The sequence below is a fragment of the Cetorhinus maximus genome, chromosome 12 (genome assembly GCF_964194155.1).
Source record: "Cetorhinus maximus chromosome 12, sCetMax3.hap1.1, whole genome shotgun sequence".
NCBI lineage: Eukaryota > Metazoa > Chordata > Chondrichthyes > Lamniformes > Cetorhinidae > Cetorhinus > Cetorhinus maximus.
Window position 1 is genome coordinate 57,944,413 of NC_135890.1, and position 21,087 is coordinate 57,965,499.

The window sequence follows — 21,087 nt, forward strand, 5'->3', positions numbered from 1 at the left end:
AAGAGCGCTTCAATCTCCCGAAGGCATGGAGCTGACTCAGGGGGATTGAAGCGCTGTGTAAAAAAAAATGAAGAGAATAAAAATGCAATGAAACATGTCCTCTCATGTGACAGAATCACATGAGCTGTGACATGATTTTAATTCAAAAGTAAAGTTTCTATTTAATGTTTATTTGCTTCAGTAAACCTCATCCCGCCCATGGATGAGGTTCCCTAAAAAATGTAAAGGCCGCTTGGCTTTTTCACCTGACCAACAACCGTTGGGTTGGACGGGCAGTGTAAATTTGAATTTAATTAGATTGTTAATGGCCTTAATAGGCCTTTACATTATCGGTGGGCGCGCGCCTGCCAAACGAAATATCGCAAGACTGTGTGATGACGTTGGGACGCACGCTCGACGTCATCACTCGTCAATTTTCGCTCAGGCATGTTGGACGCTCACTCGCACGCAGAACGAAAATTCTGCGCATGGTGTTCCATTGCTCTATTTTAGTTGAGAGAGATTTGGGAATCTGCAGTTGAAGAAGCCTTGGTGAGTTGCTGCAGTGCACCCTGTGGATAGTAGACAGTGCAGCCACAGTGTGTCAGTAGTGGAAAGTGTGTGTTTAAGGTAATCTTTTATCAATATCACAGCACTTTAAGATGGCAACTCTTATTATCAACCTTTGATGTAAAGAATAGGAGAATTTTGATTTGAAGAAGTTTCTCTGAGCTGCCTACAAGTTTTTAAGTGAAACCATGCAGATTAGCTTACGTTTTAAGGGTGAATAAACTGTGTTGTTTAAACAACATAGATTTTCTATTGGGAAATTTGCAAATTAGGAAGTAAGCAATTGGAAGTATATGATGCTCTAATGGTTAAGGCAATTGACTAGGAACCAGAGGATGTAAATTCCCAATCCCACCTTCTTGTGATATGAAATTCAATTCAGTTGATCATGTAATAACCAACAGGTTCTGTATCGTGAAAGGCACCTATCGCACTTACCTGCCCTGTCCTGTGTAGCCAATCACATACTATAAGGGTAATTTTAACTGTGGAATGGGATTAGAGTGGGTGGGGAGGTGGGGTTGTATCCAGCACTAACTGCCCCACCCCTCCTAATATTGAAAGGGTGAGGTCCAGATGAATTTAATTTTTCCTGCTGAGCTGTTTGCTGTGGGTGAGCTGCTGACCTGAACTCCGGGTGGCAAGGATTTGGGTCGGCCTCAGTCACGGGGGTTTGGTCGCACTTCTGGGTGGGATTGGTGAGTGAAACCTGAGACAGGGAAGGACACCTGTCGGGCCCAGGGGAGCACAGACCACCAAAAGGAAAGTTTACAACAAAACTCAGCTTGGTGGGGCATCTTCATCTTTACACTGATTCATGGCCTCCTCTTAACGACCTCCGCCAGCTCTACAATCCAGGCTGAATTCTCCATTCCTCTAACTGTGGTCAGCAACTCCCCCCAACCTCAATCATGTATTAGTGCCAATCGCATCCTCCAAAACCTCCCCAAAACCTATTGTTTCCATCAGGTTTGGCCCCAACCCCTCTTCCCCCTAACATTTTCCTATCTGATTCCGTGTCCACTTCCTTATACCAATGGGATATTTTGTTTCCAATGTATTAAAGCTGTTAACAGTTGACTGTAACCCATCCTAACGAAATGAGCATGGAGCGTATTTATATAGCACCTTTAACATGGCGAAAAACATCCCAGCCCACTTCACAGGAGCATTATCGGATAACCTTTCACTCCAAGTCACATAAAAAGATAGTAGGGCTAAAGGTTTAATGAAAGAGGTAGGTTTTAAGGATAGATTTAATGGAGGAGAAAGAGGCTGAGAGGTGTAGGGGGTGATTTCCAGGTTCAGGGACTCAGCCACCAATGATGGAGCAATTAAAATCAGGCAGACATAAGATGGCAAAATTGGAGGAAAGGTGAGATCTCAGAGAGTTGGAGGGCTGCAGGGGGTTACAGAGATAGGGGCCCTGATTTTCACTTCCAGGTCAGGTGCACAGAGACAGGAGAATTCCTGGCTCCATGAACACAACCTTTAAAAATAAACCTGACCATGGGCAGACCTCAGGACCCATGCAGAGATGAGATAAAATAAATTTCATTAAATAAAGTTCCAAGTGTCTATTGCAGACTTCACTCTATCGAAAAAAAACTCTCATTCATTTACCACATTTACATTTCTTCAAATTAAATAAAATCTTATAACAACAAATATTTCATTCAAGTGCTCAATCCCTTATAAAAACAAGCATTGAAATTCATCGTCCCACATCAAAGACCCTATAACCACTTGTAGCTGTCAATCAAACTGAAATGGCAGGAACCCAAGTGTGGTAATGGATGGTTGTGAAATCAGTCATGCAACAATAATCGAGTAATAAAGTCCTCAGGCTTATGTCAACAAAGTGAAATAGCACCAATTTTTTGCAACACTCCAGAAAATATTTCAAAGATTTAAAGGGCAGGACTTTTAAATGCCTTGACAACTTGACAGCTCCCTTTGACAGGTCCCTTTCACAGATTGCTCTGCTGGTTTTGACAGTTGATTTTGACAGGTCTGTTGGCACTCCCAATTAGTTTTACAGTAATGAATTTAAGTTTTCTTACGCACATTTATGCCTATTTTTAACGCTTACAAAAGGCACCTGACCCAAAGGACACTTGATCTACACCAAAGGGCAACTGAATTCCACCAAAGTTGTCCCAGGACCAGATCGAAAGGGGAAACTTATCTCTCCACAAGGGTACCCTGACTATCCAAGGAAATCCACAAAGTTTTGACCTGCTCTTGTGTTTAATCTGCATCTTTCCTGTTTCACATTCCTGGCTTATCAAAATCTGACTTGAGTGGAGGCAGCTGAGAATGTAAATGACCAATTGACTTCGTAAACCATGTATTCGGCCCCCAGTCACGCCCCCATGTAAAGGGGAAGTGCCGTGTTTAGAAGATTTTTAGCCACCTACGCCATTTTCACCATGGTGGAGAGGCTCTCTGTTGTGGTGAAAATCTGGGCCACTAACCTACTATCTCAATCTGAGTAGGCTAGTGGCATGCAGAATAAATAAATGCATGATAACAATATTGTTCTATTTTATCTTCATGGTTTCCCAGCTCTCTACTACTCCCAGTGGTGTTTAGATGCAATAAGGGCTCTCAATAATTTGTAATACTGATGTTCTACACTTTTGGAAAATAATACATTTCTGATGAGGGGGTTATGAGAGAGCAAATAAGGGGAAACTGTTTCCGTTGGCAGGAGGGTTGGTAAATCAGAGGCCACAGATTTAAAATAATTGGCAAAAGAAGCAGAGAGAGGATGAGTTTTATTTTTATGCAGAGTTGTTGTGATCTTGAGTGCACTATCTGAAAGAGAAGTGGAAGCAGACTCAGTAATAACTTTCAAAGGGAAATTGGAGAAATACTTTAAAAGGAGAGATTTGTGGAGCTATGGAAAGAGAGTAGAGGAGTGAGAATAGTTAGACAGCTCTTTCAAAAGCTGAGGAATGTACTGGGGAATGGACTGGGGAGTCAACTGAGGAATGGACTGGGGAATGGACTGGGGAATTGACTGGGGAGTCAACTGAGGAATGGACTGGGTACTGCCCAGCCACCAATCAACTCCCCACCCACATCAATCGAATCAAGTGAGCAACTTTAAAATTGCAACGAATGTTTCCATTCTTTCTTTAGACGGAGAGAAATGAGAATGTGAAACTTGTAGCCACACCAAGTGGCTGAAACTGAGAGCACTGACATGTTTAACAGGAGGCTTAATGAAGGGAAAAGGGAATAGAGGGAAATAACATGAGAGTGAAGAGGCAGTTAGAGTGGGCGGAGGCATTGACCAGCTGAGCTGAATTGCCTGTTTCTCTGCTGCCAAGTCTGTACAATTTGATGCAATTGCTATTTACAAGAAGAAGTGCTGGAGATACGAGCAGGAAGCCACAAAAACGGAAAAGGAAGCAAGTGGCACTGTTTAAGCAGGTCTGAAGGAAAGTTCGCAGCACACTGAAAATATTGGGTGCAAGTGAAAGGGTGGAATGCAAGTTCTCACTTCAACCAGTAAACCAGTTCTACAGACAATCTGTGCAGACTGGAACCAGCACTGGGTGTGTGTGTGTGTTTGCGTGTGCAGAGGACTATGAATCCAGTGAAGGATGTTTCTCTCTATTTTCTGCTCTTTAATTCTTTGGTTGCTTTGGCCATTGAGGTTAACCCTGAGGATTTGTTCGAATTTTCGTCCCGCATCAATAACATTGCAGTGAGTGCAGGTGGCAGAGTGTTCGTAGCCACCGAGAACTCCTTGTACCAGCTGAACCAGAGCTTGGGGCTAGAGGTGTTTGAAAGGACGGGACCTCATCTGGACGGACCATGTGAGGAGCAGCAGGGCTGCTGCATCAAGTGGGAGGAAAAGGCCAACGTGAACAAGATCCTGGTCGTGGATGAGAATAAGAATCGAGTCCTGACCTGTGGGACATTGAGACTGGGGGCCTGTGAGGTTAGGCAACTGCATAATATCAGCCAGTACAAGTCAGACCAACGCTGGAATGTCGCCCCTATCTACGTGGAAGCCTCAACAGTCGCTTTTCTGGTAAAAGCCCAGAGAATGGATTACCTGCTGACGGCCACCACATTAACTGAGAAGTCCAGCAGGTTTGTCCCATCCACCTGCAGAGACAACAGCAGTTACAAGGGGGATTTTGATTACACCATCACTCTAAGGGATCTTAGTGGAAATGTTGGAGCTGATACATTTTTGGGCTTCACTGAGGCAGAATTTGGTAATGCAGTTGCCAAGCTCAGTCAGAAGCACCAGGCTGTGGAGCTCCAGTACATTCAGGGTTTCCAATGGCAGAAACATATTTATATTTTGCATAATGCCATCAACTTAAGCGCAGAGATCATCCAGATGGACATTAAAGATTATCGTACAACCACTGTTTCTTCCTTCTCTCAAGCCACCCTGCTCTGTCCTCAGGGTAAGAAGCAAGCTCTCAAAGTCCTGTCCTCTGCCCTTATCACCCTCTCACCCTCCCAAGCCTTTATGGTCGCAATCTTCTCTGAGCCAGGACGTTCCAAATACAGCCCACTCTGCTTCTACAACCTGACTCAGTTTAATGAATCCAAAAAGGGCAGCAAATACTACTTCCAGGTTGAAAACGTGGTGGTAAGCTTTCTAATGACAACACTTTAAACTATATTTCATATTTACTATTGTGAATAAGGCAAAGCCAAATTAGTAAAAAGCTGTGTTTTCATCAGAGCTGCAGGTAAACCATCATTCAGAGGATGAAATTGCTAAATTCCATGAACATTTAATGTTTGTTTAAACAGTTTTACAACATATTGTGAAAGTAAGTGATATAGTGAGGTGGAAATTGGTCCTGGCGTAATTAATTAAAACCAATTCGCCATCTGTACTGGACATTAAGACTTAAAGGCGGCATATTCAGTATTAATAATCTGGTCATTAATCACCTGCTAAATCCTTATTGAGTGACTTTTAATCACTCAAGAGACTTGGGTCCAGAACTTCTAGTCTCTAGATGGAGAGAGATCAGATGTACCCCGGAAGATGTGCTACTGGACCCTTCCGAAGGCCCAACATGCTAACTTCATGGGAATTGCCGGGAAGTTTGAACTTCCAATGGGCAATTCCCCTGCTCCCCAGGACACCCCGAAAAAGTCTCCCTCTTGGCCCCTGACACACCGACTCCCCTGACCTGACCTGACTAGCCTCCACCACCCAATTCCTCCCCTGACCCAACCTGACCGCCCCAATGCCCTCTGACTCTCCCCCCAGACCTGACCTGACTAGACCCGACCCAACCTGATGAGCCCCCACCACCTGACTCTCCACCAACCCACGTCACCCACCTGCCACCCTACCCACCTACCACTCTATCCACCTGCCACTCTACCCCCTTACCTGCTCTAGCCCCTCACCCAGTTACTCCCAGTAGCTTTTCAAAGAAGCTTTGGGACATTTAAACTCAACTTAGCAAAATACAGCAGCTTGTCTTGTCTTTCCCAGGAGTTTCATTTCAGGTATATGTGGCATTTCTGGAGAAGCCAGGATCAGAAAGCAGAGTTCTGGTATAGCACCGCTATTATGGCACAGCTGATGGTAAAGGCTGACTTGGTCAAATCCCAGAGGGAAACTTGAAACAACTGTCATAACCCATTTTTGCAATTTGTATGTTTTGAGATGAAGGCCTTGAATTCAGTACTAATAAGACCACCAAGTCTCAAAAGATTTTTTATATAAAACAAAATTAAGCATTTACTAATTTAACAACAACTTAAACACATACACATGGCTACAAATTTCTACAATTATAACTTTTAAACAAATCTCCAAATTAACCACTCCCAGTTAAATTTCTGCCAAGGCAACAGTATCCCATAGATTTTAAAAGATCCCAGGCAAAGCACATTTGACCTTACAAATTCAAAATGAGGTTACTTGCAAGTTGGTTCCTTGCAGACACAATTGGAGGCATACCAGCTGGTTAGATCTTAAATGTCCCTGTCTTAGATACACAAACTCCTTTCTGTTTATGTTGAATGTAATTTTCCATTGTATCACTTGGCTTTAAATGTTATATCTTCTAACAATAAAATCCTTTCATTCCACCAATTTTATTAGTAAGCTGAAAAAATAAACACATTGCTTGGTGTCTTCTAGCTAGGTGCAAGACTTCACCCATTCTTTTGAATGGTTTATTTAAAAATGCAAATTATCCCCTTGACACCTATGTTTCTAAACTTCACAACCCTCTGAGAGAAAAAGTGTTGCCTCACCTCTGTTTTAAATGGATAAACCCTTATTTTTAAACAGTGACCCCTAGTTCTAGATTCTCCCACAACATCCTCTCCACATCCACCCTGTCAAGACCCCTCAGGATCCTATATGTTTCAATCAAGTTGCATCTTACTGTTCTAAACTCCAGTGGATACAAGCCTAACCTGTCCGGCCTTTCATCATAAGACAATCTGCCCATTCTAGGTATCAGTCTGGTAAACCTTCTCTGAACTACTTCCAATGCATTCACAACCTTCCTTAAATAAGGTGACCAATACTATATGCAGCATTCCAGATATAGTCTCACCAGTGCCCTGTACAACCGAAGCATAACCTCCCTACTTTTGTATTCAATTCCCCTCATAATAAACAAAAGCATTCTAATAGCTTTCCTGAGTACTCGCTGTGCCTGCATACTACCCTTTTGTGATTGCTCCACTAGGACACCCACATCTCTCTGCATCTCAGAGCTCTACAATCTCTCATCATTTAGATAATATGCCACTCTTTTATTCTTCCTGCCAAAATGGACAATTTCCACATAATACTCCATTTGCCAGATCTTTGCCCATTCACAACCTGTCTATATCTTTTTGTAGTCTCGTGATGTCCTCTTCACAAATTACTTTCCTACCTATATAAAAGCAAAAAACTGTGGATGCTGGAAAGCCAAAACAAAAACAAAAACAAAAACTTGGAAAAACTCAGCAGGTCTGGCAGCATCTGCGGAGAGGAAGAAAGTTTGCATTGTTCCAGTGAAGCTCAACGCAAACTGGAGGAACAGCACCTCATCTTCCGACTAGGCACTTTACAGCCTTCTGGACTGAATATTGAGTTCAACAATTTTAGATCATGAACTCTCTCCTCCATCCCCACCCCCTTTCCGATCCCCCCACCTTTTTTCCCAATAATTTATATAGATTTTTCTTTTCCCACCTATTTCCATTATTTTTAAATGTATTTCCATCCATTGTTTTATCTCTACCTTTTAGCCTTTTTCGATTCCTTCACCCCACCCCACCCCCACTAGGGCTATCTGTACCTTGCTTGTCCTGCTTTCTACCCTTAATTAGCACATTCCTTAGATAATATCACCACCTTTAACACCTCTTTGTCCTTTTGTCTGTGACATCTTTTGGTTATCTCCACCTATCACTGGCCCTCTATCCAGCTCTACTTGTCCCACCCCCCTTAAACCAGCTTATATTTCACCTCTCTTCTATTTTTACTTAGTTCTTTTGAAGGGTCATTCGGACTCGAAACGTTAACTGTGTTCCTCTCCACAGATGCTGCCAGACTTTCCTACCTATCTTTGTGTCATCAGCAAATTTAGCAACCATCCCATCCATCCCTTCATCCAAGTCACTTATATCAATTATAGACAGTTGAGGTCCCAGCACTGATCCCTGTGGGACACCACTCATTACATCTTGCCAACCTGAAAAAGACCCATTTATGCCAACTCTCTGCTTCCTCCTAGACAGCCAATCTTCTATCTATGCCAATACGTTACCCCCTATACCATGAGCTTTTATTTTCTGCAATAACCTTTGATGTGGCACTTTATGAAATGCCTTCTGGAAATCTAAGTACAGTACATCCACCGGTTCCCCTTCATCCACAGCACATGTTACTTCCTCAAAGAATAGATTGAATTATTCTATAATTTAATCTATTGCTAACCATGGTAGATATCATCTTAACACTTTCCTGGGAGAGACAGCAAATCCCAAAGAGAGAGGGCAGCGTGTCTAATGACTAATCTATCATCTTTTAATGCTGAGGTGATGGAGAAGGTTAGAGAATGTTAGCTGCAGGCTTAAAACCACTTTTCACAGTTGTTAATTTGGGCTTCACCAAGAGTTAGGGTCTCACTTCATTTGGGTAATTGTTTCAACCCTGTCCAATGTCATTGTTGCCATCTTGTGTGACTACCAACCGCATTCACTGTCTCTCCTTGCCTTCGTCCTTGTCCTACTTCATCTGCCTTTGATATTTCACCACAACTTCCTCCTCAAATATCTCTTCTATTTCCATGATACTACTGTCTCAGCTCCACTCCTACCTCTTGTACAGCTGGCAACACTTCAACTGGTTCCCTCTGCTGGGCAGCAAGGTCCCATCATTGGAGCTCCTCCGGTTTATCATTCACATGTTCCAGGGTGGCACTGTGGGCCACTGATTTCCTAGAATTTACACCACTCCCCACTGGGATAACCAAATGCAGCTTCACTCTGACAGTGACAGTGTTCGCCTCTGAGTTAGAAGGTCATGGGGATTTAAATTCCATCCAAAGACTGGATTCAATGTCAAGACCGATTATTCACATCAGTGGTGAGAGAGTGCTACACTGTCAATGGTGCTGTCTTTTGGACGGGACTTTAAACTGAGGCCCAGACTATACTCCAGGTGGATGTAAAATATCCCACAGCACTATTTGAATTAAGAGCAGGAGAAGACCACTCAGCCCCTCGAGCCTGCTCCACCATTCAATCAGGTCATAGTTGAACTGATTGTGACCTCAACTCCAAATTCCCGCCTATCCCCATAGCCTTTCACCACCTCGCTTATCAAGAATCTATCTAGTTCTGCCTTAAAAATATTCAAAGACTCTGCTTCTACCGCCTTTTGAGGAAGAGAGTTCCTAAGACTCACAACCCTCTGAGAGAAAGAAAATTCTCCTAATCTCTGTCTTAAATGAGCAATTCCTTATTTTTAAACAGTGACCCCCTCATTCTAGATTCTCCCACAAGAGGAAACATCCTCTCCACATCCACCCTGTCAAGACCCCTCAGGATCTTATATGTTTCAATCAAGTTGCCTCTTAATCTTCTGAACTCCAGCGCATACAACTCTAGCTTGTCCAACCTTTCCTCATATGACAATCTGCCCATTCCAGTTGTTAGTCTAGTAAACCTTCTCTGGACTGCTTCCAGCACATTTACATCCTTCCTTAAATAAGGAAACCAATACTGTACATAGTACTCCAGATGTGCCCTGTGTATGTGAAGCATAACCTCCCTACTTTTGTATTCAATTCCCCTCGCAATAAACAATAACATTCTATTAGCTTTCCTAATTACTTGTTGTACTTGTATACTAACCTTTTGTGATTCATGCACTAGGACACCCAGATCTCTCTGCATCTCAGAGCTCTGCAATCTCTCACCATTTAGATAATAAGCTTTTTTATTCTTCCTGCCAAAACGGACAATTTCATATTTGCCCACATTATACTCCATTTTCCAGATCTTTGCCCACTCTATGTCCCTTTGTAACCTCCTTATGTCCTCTTCACAACTCACTTTACCTATCTTTGCGTCATCAGCAAATTTAGCAACAATATCTTCGGGTCCTTTCATCCAAATCATCCATGTCTAATTTATGAAATGTTGAGACCCCAGCACTGATCCCTATGGCACACCACACTTTATATCTTGCCAACCAGAAAATGACCCATTTATGCCTACTCTCAGTTTCCTGTTAGCCAACCAATCTTCTATCCATGCCAATACATTACCCCCTACACCATGAGCTTTTATTTTCCACAATAACCTTTGATGTGGCACTTTATCAAATACCTTCTGGAAATCTAAGTACAGTACATCCACCCCTTTATCCACAGCACATGTCACTTTTTCAAACAACTCCAATCAATTTGTTAAACATGATTTCCCAAAACCATGTTGACTCCGCGTGATTGCCTTGAACTTTTCTAAGTGCCCTGTTGTAATGGCTTTAATAATAGCTTCTAGCATTTTCCCTATGACAGATGTTAAACTAACTGGCCTGTTGTTTCCTGCTTTCTGTCTCCCTCCCTTTTTGATTAAAGGAGTTATACTTGCTATTTTCCAATCTAATGGCACCTTCCCTGAATCTAGGGAATTTTGGTAAATTAAAACCAATACATCAACTATCTCACTGGCCACTTCTTTTAAGACCCTAGGATGAAGTCTATCAGGACTCTGGGACTTGTCAGCCCGCAGCTCCAACAATTAGCTCAGTACCACTTTCCTGGAGATTGCAATTTTCCTGAGTTCCACCCTCCCTTCCATTTCCTGATTCACACCTCTTTCTGGGATGTTACTTGTATCCTGTAGAGTGAAGACCGATGCAAAATATCTGTTCAATTCATCTGATTTCTCCTTATTTTCCATTATTATTATTAAGAAGAGCAGGGAAATTCAACCATCATCATTAACAGGGATTACATTGCCTTGTTTTGGTTTGGGACCCTTACATTTTATCAGATTGTGATGCTAAATACAACCCATTTTATCTGGCATCTAATCAGTTATCTGAATTTTGTCATCTGCTTATTTAGGGACTTTGATACAGCTTGAAGACAATCAGATAAGTTAACAGGGAAGAAGCAAAAGAGATGAAGAGGAATTGATTGATGGCTCCATCAGTATCTGTCTCTCCAATGGATCTGATTTAATCTATAGGCTACCCACACTAATTAATACCAGCGTTCTACCATTAGACTTCAGGGAATTCTATTTCGTGCCTTATTGTCATTTCCCCATATGTAGTGTCACTTGGATGTCTTTTGTGGAAATTTACCACAGTAATATCGTCCATCTCCCTGCCTACAGCAGCTCATGTCCTGATGAAAGCTTGATCCATGCCTTTGTTACCTTCAGACTCAACTATTCCAACACCCTATTGACCAGCCTCTCACCTTCCATCCTCTGTAAATGTCAATTCACCCAAAACTCTGCTGCCTGTATCCTAACCCCCACCAAGTCCCGTTCACCCATCACCCCTGTGCTTGCTGACCTACACTGGCTCCTGGTTCAGAATGCCCATCCCAACCTCTGTAATCTCCTACAATCCTACAACCCTCCAACACATCTGCACTCTTCCAATTCTGGCTTCTTCTGCATCCCCAATTCTCTTTGCCCCAACATTGATGCTGTCCCTTCAACTGCCTTATCCCAAAGCTCTGGAATTTCCTCTCCCAATGTCTCCTCATCCCTGTCGTTCTCTTCTCCTTTAGGATTCACTTTAAAATCTACTTCTTTAACCAGGTTTGACCAATATGATTTAATAACTTATGTGGCTCAGTGAAAATATTATTTGATATTGCTGCTGTGAAACACCTTGGGATGGTTTACTGCATTAATGGCACTATATAAATGAAAGTTGTTGATGCTCTTTTAACCAGTTGGAGGATACAGTCAGCAAACTGGTGAAACAATTATAAAAAGAAATGAGTTATTAAGATCATAATAATAAATCTTTGTTTGCTCACACTCCTGTGAAGCTCCATAGGATGCTCAAAATTATTGTTGTTGATGTTGAGAGTTGTCTGTGGGAGAGAAATGTCACCTTGGATAAGGATCTTCTCTGTCACGAGAGCCAGCTGAATAACAGAGTGAAGTATAAGATGAGAAATGTGTGGTTAGAGCATGCATTATCCATGACTGAGAGTCAGGCGCGAATGTGAGGGTGTGGAAGGGAGATGGACAGAGAACTGGTGAAACCCCAGCTGAATTTAAAAGAAATGATGGCTGTAGGAGCAGTGAGCGATTCCTTCTTTAGGGAGCATTGAGGGAGAAACTTTGCTGAGTTGGGAAAATAATAGCAAACCCATTTCATTATCAGAAATGCTAAAAACATTTTAAGTTTTTGGGTCTTTGTAAGGACTTTCAGTGATCCCTGTAAGGACTGGTCATTAGGCTCCTCAAGACACAGAAATACCAGTTGATGCTTCCGCATCTCAAACTTCACCTACAGCATCAAATTTGGGAATCTGCGTCAGAAATGAATGCTGGGACCTTATTTCAATATTAGTATTAGACCTGGTTTTCTTTCAGGCAATCACCAGGACTTCCTAAACACCAAGCAATTTACCAGTGATCAGGAGCCCTGTTCAGATGGGGCTCAGGCCTCTGGCTGCTAAATTGGTGGTTATTGCAAATGTTTTACGCTCATAGACTTTAAACCCAAAGATGTTACATTTAAACTGCCAGGAATCTTACATAGGAAGTAACAGGTCAAAATCTGTTTTTTTCAGTTCAGATGAAGAGTCATACGGACTTGAAATGTTAACTCTGTCCTTCTCTCCACAGATGCTGTCAGACCTGTTGAGTTTTTCCAGCATTTTTTGTTTTTGCTTCAGATTTCCAGCATCCACAGTATTTTGCATTTACCCTGTGTTTTTGTTGCTGGGAGTAGTTTACTGAGAGATGTTTGACCTCCTTAATTTTATAAATGAATTTTCAATTGCCGTGACATTCTAAGTGGAGATTTGTAGACAAACTTTGACATAATCCTCCCTTGCACTTCTTGCCTTCTGATTGTAAGGTGATTTGGCAAGTGAAGATTTCAAACCGACAACGGCAAATTAAACCACCAACCCATAAAGACATTCGAAGCTTTAATTACTATCCGTTGACTCATAACTTGTTTGATGTAACATGTCACTGTTTCCTGAGTTCCCTGAATTACATTTCTGTGTTTTTCTTCATTCTTTCTGGTTGCATAAATTTTAGTTTTGTTTCTGGGTTTTAATATCTGTATTTTCATTGTCCTGCTCTTTGCTGCTGTGGAATTCCAATATGTCTGTGTATCCACGTTTACCACAGTTTATTCAGTCTTGGACCAGTTTGGTGTATTTGTGTTTGGTTTAACTCAGTGAATTCTCCAATGGGAAGGGCTTTTCCGTCTGCTTTATTGGTTTGTTTTCTCAAGTGCGTCCAGTGTGGTTTATGCATGTTTAAGGAGTTGAGAATTTGTCTTTTCTGAGCCACAGGGATCGTAAGTGCAATGCCAATATATTGTTCAGCTTTTAGTTTTGGTGCATATTTATCAGAAACAGCACAGATACGATTGTTTGTGTAGCTGATGATCATTTGTTTCAGTGTTTCCTGAGGATGCCTGCTCAAGGATTGATTGCTTTTGGAAATGGTGAAGAGAAAGACATGACACAGTGTCCTTTTTCTTATGAATGTGTGTTGTGTATTACTTTACTGGATGTAGCTGCCAATGTAGTTACACAACACTGAGAGAGTACTGTACTTTTGAGACTGCCATCTTTCAGATGAGCTGTTCAACTGAGCCTTTGTCTGCCTTCTGAGTTGGCTGGCCAAAGCACAACTTGAAGAAGAGCAGGGAGAGTTCTTCCCAGTCGTCCTGATCAATATTTACCCCTTAATCAAAAACACTAAAAACAGATTATCTGGTCAATGTCACATTGCTGTTTGTGGGATCTTGCTGTGTGCAAATTGGCTGCCATGTTTCTTACATTACAATGTTTTGAGAGGTCATAATGAGAGCTGAATAAATAAAAGTTCTTTCTGAAGGGAGGCTTGTGACTAATAATATGAAAAATTATGGTGAGGGAAATAGGAAATGTATTTGGGGTCTGAATAGGGAGATTACAAGCAGGGTTTAATTGGAATATAACAAAATACTAGTGTATAATGTAAAAGGAAATAGTACCTTTATTTTATAAGCATATAAAATGTATAAGGATGGTTAGAGAGAAGCAAACCATTCAGGATGAAGGAGAGAGTGTAATTGTGGAGGATGAAGTTATGGGAGCCGTACGTTAAAATTTAGCGTCAGCATTAACAAAAGGTGGTGGAGGTGAGAATATGCAGGGGGACTGGAGCAATTATTAGAGAATAAGTAGAAAGAATTTCCAAGGAGTGTCCACATCTCTGACATTCTCAGTAAGTCTCAGGTCCCTGACATCTTCCAGGGTCCACAGTGGCAGTAGGGATGGCTCCTTGGAGACAAAAGGTATCCACAGAGGACGTGACTGATGACACCCATGTGGCAGCCTCAGACTGCAGCAAAGAAGGTACAACGAGGCTCATGCTGCAACTCGCATTTTGGTGGAGCAAACCATTGGGATGTTGAAAATGAGGTTCTGGTACCTGGGCCAGTCTGGTGGAGCCCTGCAATACAGTCAGTAGAGGATATAACACATCATTAACGTCTGCTGCGCCCTTTACAACCTGGTGCTGCAATGGGTGGAGGAGCTGGCTGAGGGGGAGATGAAGGAGCTGCATGTCTCCTTCGATGAGGAGGACGTCGATGGGGATGAGGGTGCTGAGGTCCTCGAAGATGAGGATGATGTCGATGAGGCAATTGCATTGGCCAGACGAGGCAGGCGCACATGGGAGGCCCTCACAGTGCTAGATTCGTGGAGGATGATGACGACATGCAGTGAGGAGACACCATAGATTCTCACATTGCATCTGTGAAAGTTTGACTCCTGTCTGGCTGATGGCAGCCTGCTTGTGCTCTGTGAACAGGGTCATATCATGGAGATGCAGCAGGGAAACTTTAATTTCTCCTGATCCTATGACATCCTTATTGAGCTGAACCCTTCAGGATCACACTGTCACCGGACACAGATGTTGATGAGATGAGGGGCCAGCCACACCTCAAAAGTGCTGAGAGCAAAGAGAGAATGACGGAACTCTGTTCCGCCGGCCCAGGACATTCTGGCAGCAATGATAAGCCCCATCGAGGTGCAGGCATGACCGATGTGTCCAGTGTTAGTGAAGGCTAACATCAGTGTGCTGGGAAAGCTACACAAAGCACAGGGAAGAAGCCCTGGACTGAGGCACCTGCCTTTATCTTGAGCAGGGACCAAGGTTTCGGATCTGAGTGACACGAACACTGCCCGAAAACCCAACCATCTCCATTCCACTCCACCTGACCGATTAGCGGCAGCTTTGCCCACTGGACTGCATGCTGTGCTCTCAGCTCAGATGCAGGCATTCTCCTAACCTGCACTGCAAGGCTGCACTGTTAGCTTGAACCATGGGGGAGACTAGTTCAAACCTGAATGGCTGCTCCATGACCAGCTTTAGCAAGGAGATTGTACAATGTGTGCAGTCGTACAACTGATCGGCAGTAGTCCACTAAAACGCTCATTAGTTTGCAGCCTGTGCCCGAGGGGTGAAAAGCTCTGGAACACTTGGTGGCAATTTGAGGCCTCTGCGTTGCTTGAGTGGACAGAGAAGCTAGAGGCCCATCTTCAATCCTATCAATGTGGCTGTGTGTGAACTCTCTCAGCTGCAGGGGAATGGTCACTTTATACATGGCCACTTCCATCGCCCAAATTCACCCCCCCAGCCCACACGTACTTGTGCCCTACCGTCCAACAGCGGGGCAGCCATTTCCCCCCAACCCCCAAGTCACCTGAACCACAGGGCAGCCCTTGCCCCCCAGCCCCCAAATTGCCTCAACCACAGGGCAGCCTTTGCCCCCCAACCCCCAAATTGCCTCAACCTTGAAGTCCAGCAGGCGACCCAGGCGAGCGCTCCGCAATGTTACTGTGCACTCACCTCCGAGTTCCCCTCAAGGTGCAGCCCGCCAAGTGCATGCCTTTAATATGCTGTTGTGAAACTCGTTGGCGTGATTGTCCAGTGGGCTGGCCTGATAATGATATGCAGGGGTACTACAGTGAGGTTCCCGATGTCCGATGGTGGGAAATGCCATCAGCGGAAGGAGCGGACAATCAGAAACTGGTTTCACGACGTTGTGAAACTGATTTTTGGCCTTCTCGCCACATTGTCCGCTCACCACACTGAACATGCCCAACGGCAGTGGGCACAGAAAATCCTGGCCATTAACCCGGTTTCTCTCTCCACAGATGCTGCCACACCTGCTGAGATTTTCCAGCATTTTCTGTTTTTATTGTGTGGAGTCTGTAATTGTTTTTAAAAAATGTTTGAAAAGGACTTGAAAAGATGCTAAAATGATGAGGAATTAAGATAATTTATATCAGCAGAGGAAAAGTGACGGAGGGACTATAAACGAGAGGGACTAAAGTCATACAAATCCCCAGGACCTGATGGCCTACATCCTAGGATTCTAAAAGAGGTAGCTGCTCAGATGGTGGACGCACTAGCTATGATTTTCCAAAATTCTCTAGATCCTGGAATGGTCCCAGCCAATTGGAAGTTAGCAAATGTAACCTGCTATTCAAGAAAGGAGGGAGAGAGAAAACAGGGAACTACAGACCAGTTAGCCTGACATCCATCAATGGGAAAGTGCTGGAATCTATTATCTTAGAAAATTGTCGTATGATCAGACAAAGTCAACAAGGTTATACGAAAGGGAAATCATGTTTGACAAATCTATTGGGATGCAACTTAATAGGGTAGATAAAGGGGAACCAGTAGATGTTTATGCTTGGATTTCCAAAAGATATTTGGTAAGGTGCCACACGAAAGGCTAATTGGCAAGCTAAGGGCACATGGAGTTGGGAATTCAACAGATAGGAAGCAAAGAGGCATAAAGGGGGCATTTGCAAGTTGGCAGGCTGTGAAAAGTGGAGTGCTGCAATTTCTTATCTGCATGTCCATATCTGCTCTGATAACGTGCCTGAATTTTTCTAACAAGCATCTTGTGAGAAACCTTATTAAATGTCTTTGGACAATTCCTGTTTACCACACCTGCTGAATTCATTTTATTAATCCACTCTCCAAAACAGTCAACTCTTCAAATAAAATCCTTAAATTTTAACTCTCCTCTGTCCAACCTATGCCAGCTGTCCATGATTAACCCATATTTTTCTCAATGCCCACTCAGTTGATTTTGATTTCTGGATTTTGTCCACAGCTGACGATAGACTAACTGGTCTATGGCTACTCTGTGTGACTCCCTTCTCTCCTCTTTCAACCTTCATCGGTAATGTCCTAACCATACAACATGCATATGTCAGGAGGATTCAAAACTCCTGGTCAGAGATTGTCTTTGTGTATCTCTCTCTCTCTAGAAAACAGAGTGACAGAATAAGAGAAAGAGGAAGAGGGACAGAAAGAGAGAGAGAAAACGATGCACAGAGAGAGCCACATAGAGGCATAGAGATTGGAAGGTAAAGAGAGACATAGATGTTGAGAAATACAGGAGCAAAAGAAAGAGATAGACAAAGGGAGAGAGTCAGCATGAGAGACAGGAACAGAGAGGAAGAGAAACAAAGACAGTGAGATACAGAAGTAGAAATGGGAACAGAGACAAAAGGGGAAATGAGAGTGAGAAGGAGGGAGAGAGAGTTGTTATGCAGTTGATTTCCTAGGATTTACCTTGGGCATTTCAAATTGTGTCTGATTTGAATGAAGTAAGAATATTCCTAGCATTAAGCAATTTTTACTTTATGGTCTTTTTGTGATATATTTTTATCACTATTTTAGGAATCCAATGAAGACTTAAATCCAATCCACAGCACATCAGTGTTTGATTACCCTGGACTAATGTCTGTGTCAGCCAGTGTTGTACAAGGCAGGATTGTCCTATTCCTTGGCACAGAAGAAGGACTATTAATTAAGGTCAGAATCAATGTTAGTGGATAAGTTATAGTTATCTCCAAAATTAAGTATAACTCAACTGAAAACCATTGTGTGCTGCTTTATATTAAAGGAACCGTGCAGTTTAATTGATAAAATGTGTTAATTTAATCATCTACAGTTCTGATAGGGAGAGTGTTTTTTTAAATATGAAATATCAGTGAATAATTTTACTTAGAAATAATTCGATGACCTCAGGATGCAGGTGGGTAAGAGAGTCACAGCGTCTGCTGGGGCTGTCCTGTCAGTGGGACAGGGATGTACTTGAGTTGAATTTGATGTCTTTTGTTGGGAAATATTTGTGAGTCCCCAACAGTGAGTGCAAAGAATTTGAAAAGAAGGAGGGAGTTGGCCCTTGTGGAGTATATCTCAGGAAATTGCAGGCATCTGGGGTGGAATTTAATGTTGGCAATGGGGGTCTCACCCTCCAGCTGGAGAACCAGTGGGAATCCCAAGCCACCTCCCTTTGGGAAGGCCCGCTGGAAATAAGTGGCCCTCAGGAACGTAAGTGGCCTTCTGGAAATCTCATCCCCCAGGAGCTCCTGGCCAAACAGACGCCATCAGCGGATAATGCACCCACCAGAGGCCTAGGATTGCTGAGGGACCCAGGCTGCAGGTGAATGTTGGGGTGGGGAGGTGGAGGCCGCGGAGAGGGGGTCGCTGGCAGGAGTGGGTAGGGGTCTGAAGAAAGGCCCTCAACAGCTCCCCCCTCCCCTTCCTTGATCAGATCCTTAGGAGAGAATTTTCCTCCTGTTGGGGGGGTTGTGCGGGGGTGGGTGCAGGTGGGCGTGGACCTGATCGGTGCCCCCGATCAGGTCCGCGCCGCCATTTTACACAGGCAGGCCAATTAAGGCCGACCCAGCGTGACACGTGACAGAGGTGCCTCAGGGAGATTAGTTTAAAGTTTTAAAAATTTTAATAAAGAAAATAAAAAATTTAAGACATGTCCCCTCATATGACAGTGTCACATGGGCTGGGACATGTCAATGAACTTTAATGAAAACATTTATTTAATTTATAAACCCTTCATGAAACCTCATCCCGCCCGTGGATGAGATTCCATGAAAAATGCGAAGGCCGCCTGGGCTCTTCCCCTGCCCGCCAACCTTAAGGTTGGACAGGCAGTTTTCTCAATAGGCTTAATTAGTTAACTAATGGCCTTAACAGGCCTTTGACAGTTCAGTGGGCGTGCAGCCGACTGGGTGAGCCGCAGATTCAGCCCTAAGTACCTTTGAATGAGAGACTCTCTCAGGAGCCCATGTACAAGCCTAACAGGGTTTTGCTGTCCAGTTTTCCTATGTGGTGATGCCCCCACCCACTGCTGGTTAAATACCTGCAGTGACAGGATGAGGCCCTTAAATGGGCATTAATTACCCACTGAATGGCCTCAGTTAGTGCCCAGGAGCCTTCCCATGCCAAACCTATTTGGGAGAATGTGGAGGTGTCACCATCCTGCACCCGCAGACCAGGTTAAATGCCCCCCAGCCTCCAAACCTGCTGCCGGGTTAAAATCCGGCCATGGCCTGTTGCATTCTGACAATAACTTTAACAAGTGAGAAATCATGGGTTGCGAGTTTGAGATCCCACATCACAGTATCACACAGGCAGTGACTGTGCTCACCTCTGAGACAGAAGATCCTGGGTTCAAGTCCCATTAGAAACCTGAACACACAATCCAGGCTGACACTTAGTGTTGCCGAGGGATTGCTGCACTGTTGGGGATGCTGTATTTCAGACGAAACATTAAACCAAAGCTCAGTCTGTCCTCTCAGGTAGACATAAAACATCCCATGGCACTATTTTGAAGAAGAGCAGGGAAGTTATCCCTAGTGTCCTGGCCAATATTGATCCTTCAGCCAATATCAATAAAACAGATTAACTGATGATTATCACATTGCTCCTAGTGGGAACTGGCTACTCACAAGTTGGCTGCACATTTGTCACAGTTGTTCCACTTCAGAAACTACAATTCCTTACCAGTGAAATGCATGATATGAAATGCAAATACACAGCATTCTATTTGTCTCCCTTTCCCGCTCCCCCTCTCCTATTCCCTCCCTTTCTCTTTCTCTTGCTCACTCTCTCTAAAATATGACCAAATCCTCCAGTATAAGTACCTCAAATTAAACATTGGTTGAACAGATGTCAAGTGTGAGAAACCCATTTGTCATTAATTGCTGCCAGTAATCTTCTGTAACTGGGTGGAGTGGGTAATCGAGCAGCGGACAGCTCATTTCCAACATTGATTACAGACAATGCTGCAAATTACCATTTGGTGCTTCACACAAGTTTAATCATGGGTAATCTGATATATTACAATGATGCCAGGGATTATTAGAGCTGACCATCTCTGGTACCCCTTGCACCTTTACATATTTTACTTTGTTTAAATCTGAAAATACCCAAGAAATGCAGAAGGAACGGTTGCATTTATATAGCACCTTTCACAACCCTAGGGTGCCCCTGAGCGCTTTACAGCTAATGAAGCACTTTGTAAGTGTAGTCACTGTTGTAATTTAAGCAGACGCAGCAGCTGGGAGTAACAGTGATGTGACTCGAGAGGCACATTCGTTAACTTTATTTTATTTTGCAGCTGATCATGGACAGAAATTTGGCTGTAATTCGTCCAATCGCTTTGTTTGAATTGGAAAATGAAGCCCCAATTCGTCAGGTGACATTTGACAGATTGGATGCCAATTATTTGTATATAACAGCTGAGAAGACGGTAAGCTGCTGATACAGTTTATCATAGCATTCCTATTGTGTGTTCAATTTGTTTAATTTATTTTTGAGATGTGGGTGTGACTGGCAAGGCTGGCATGTATAAAACATCCCTAGTGTCCCTGAGAAAGTTGTGGTGGCCACAGCCAGCGGATCAGAGCTAAGCTCTGCAGTCCTGCCACATCCAGGTGTGAATGGTGGTGGGCAATTAAACAACTCACTGGAGGAAGAGGCTTCACA

The 21,087-nt window shown here is 43.3% G+C and overlaps 1 protein-coding gene across 1 annotated transcript in view; it reads left to right on the forward strand.

Annotated features, from left to right (window-relative positions):
• Nucleotides 1-3,837: 3,837 nt before the first annotated feature.
• plxnc1 (plexin C1) overlaps nt 3,838-21,087 on the forward strand; it is a 139,555-nt gene continuing 122,305 nt past the window's right edge. The window contains exons 1-3 of the mRNA XM_078553689.1: nt 3,838-5,173; nt 17,974-18,108; nt 20,720-20,851. Of these exons, the coding sequence (XP_078409815.1) occupies nt 4,148-5,173; nt 17,974-18,108; nt 20,720-20,851 (1,293 nt within the window). The 5' untranslated portion in view covers nt 3,838-4,147. The remainder of the gene's footprint in view (nt 5,174-17,973; nt 18,109-20,719; nt 20,852-21,087) is intronic.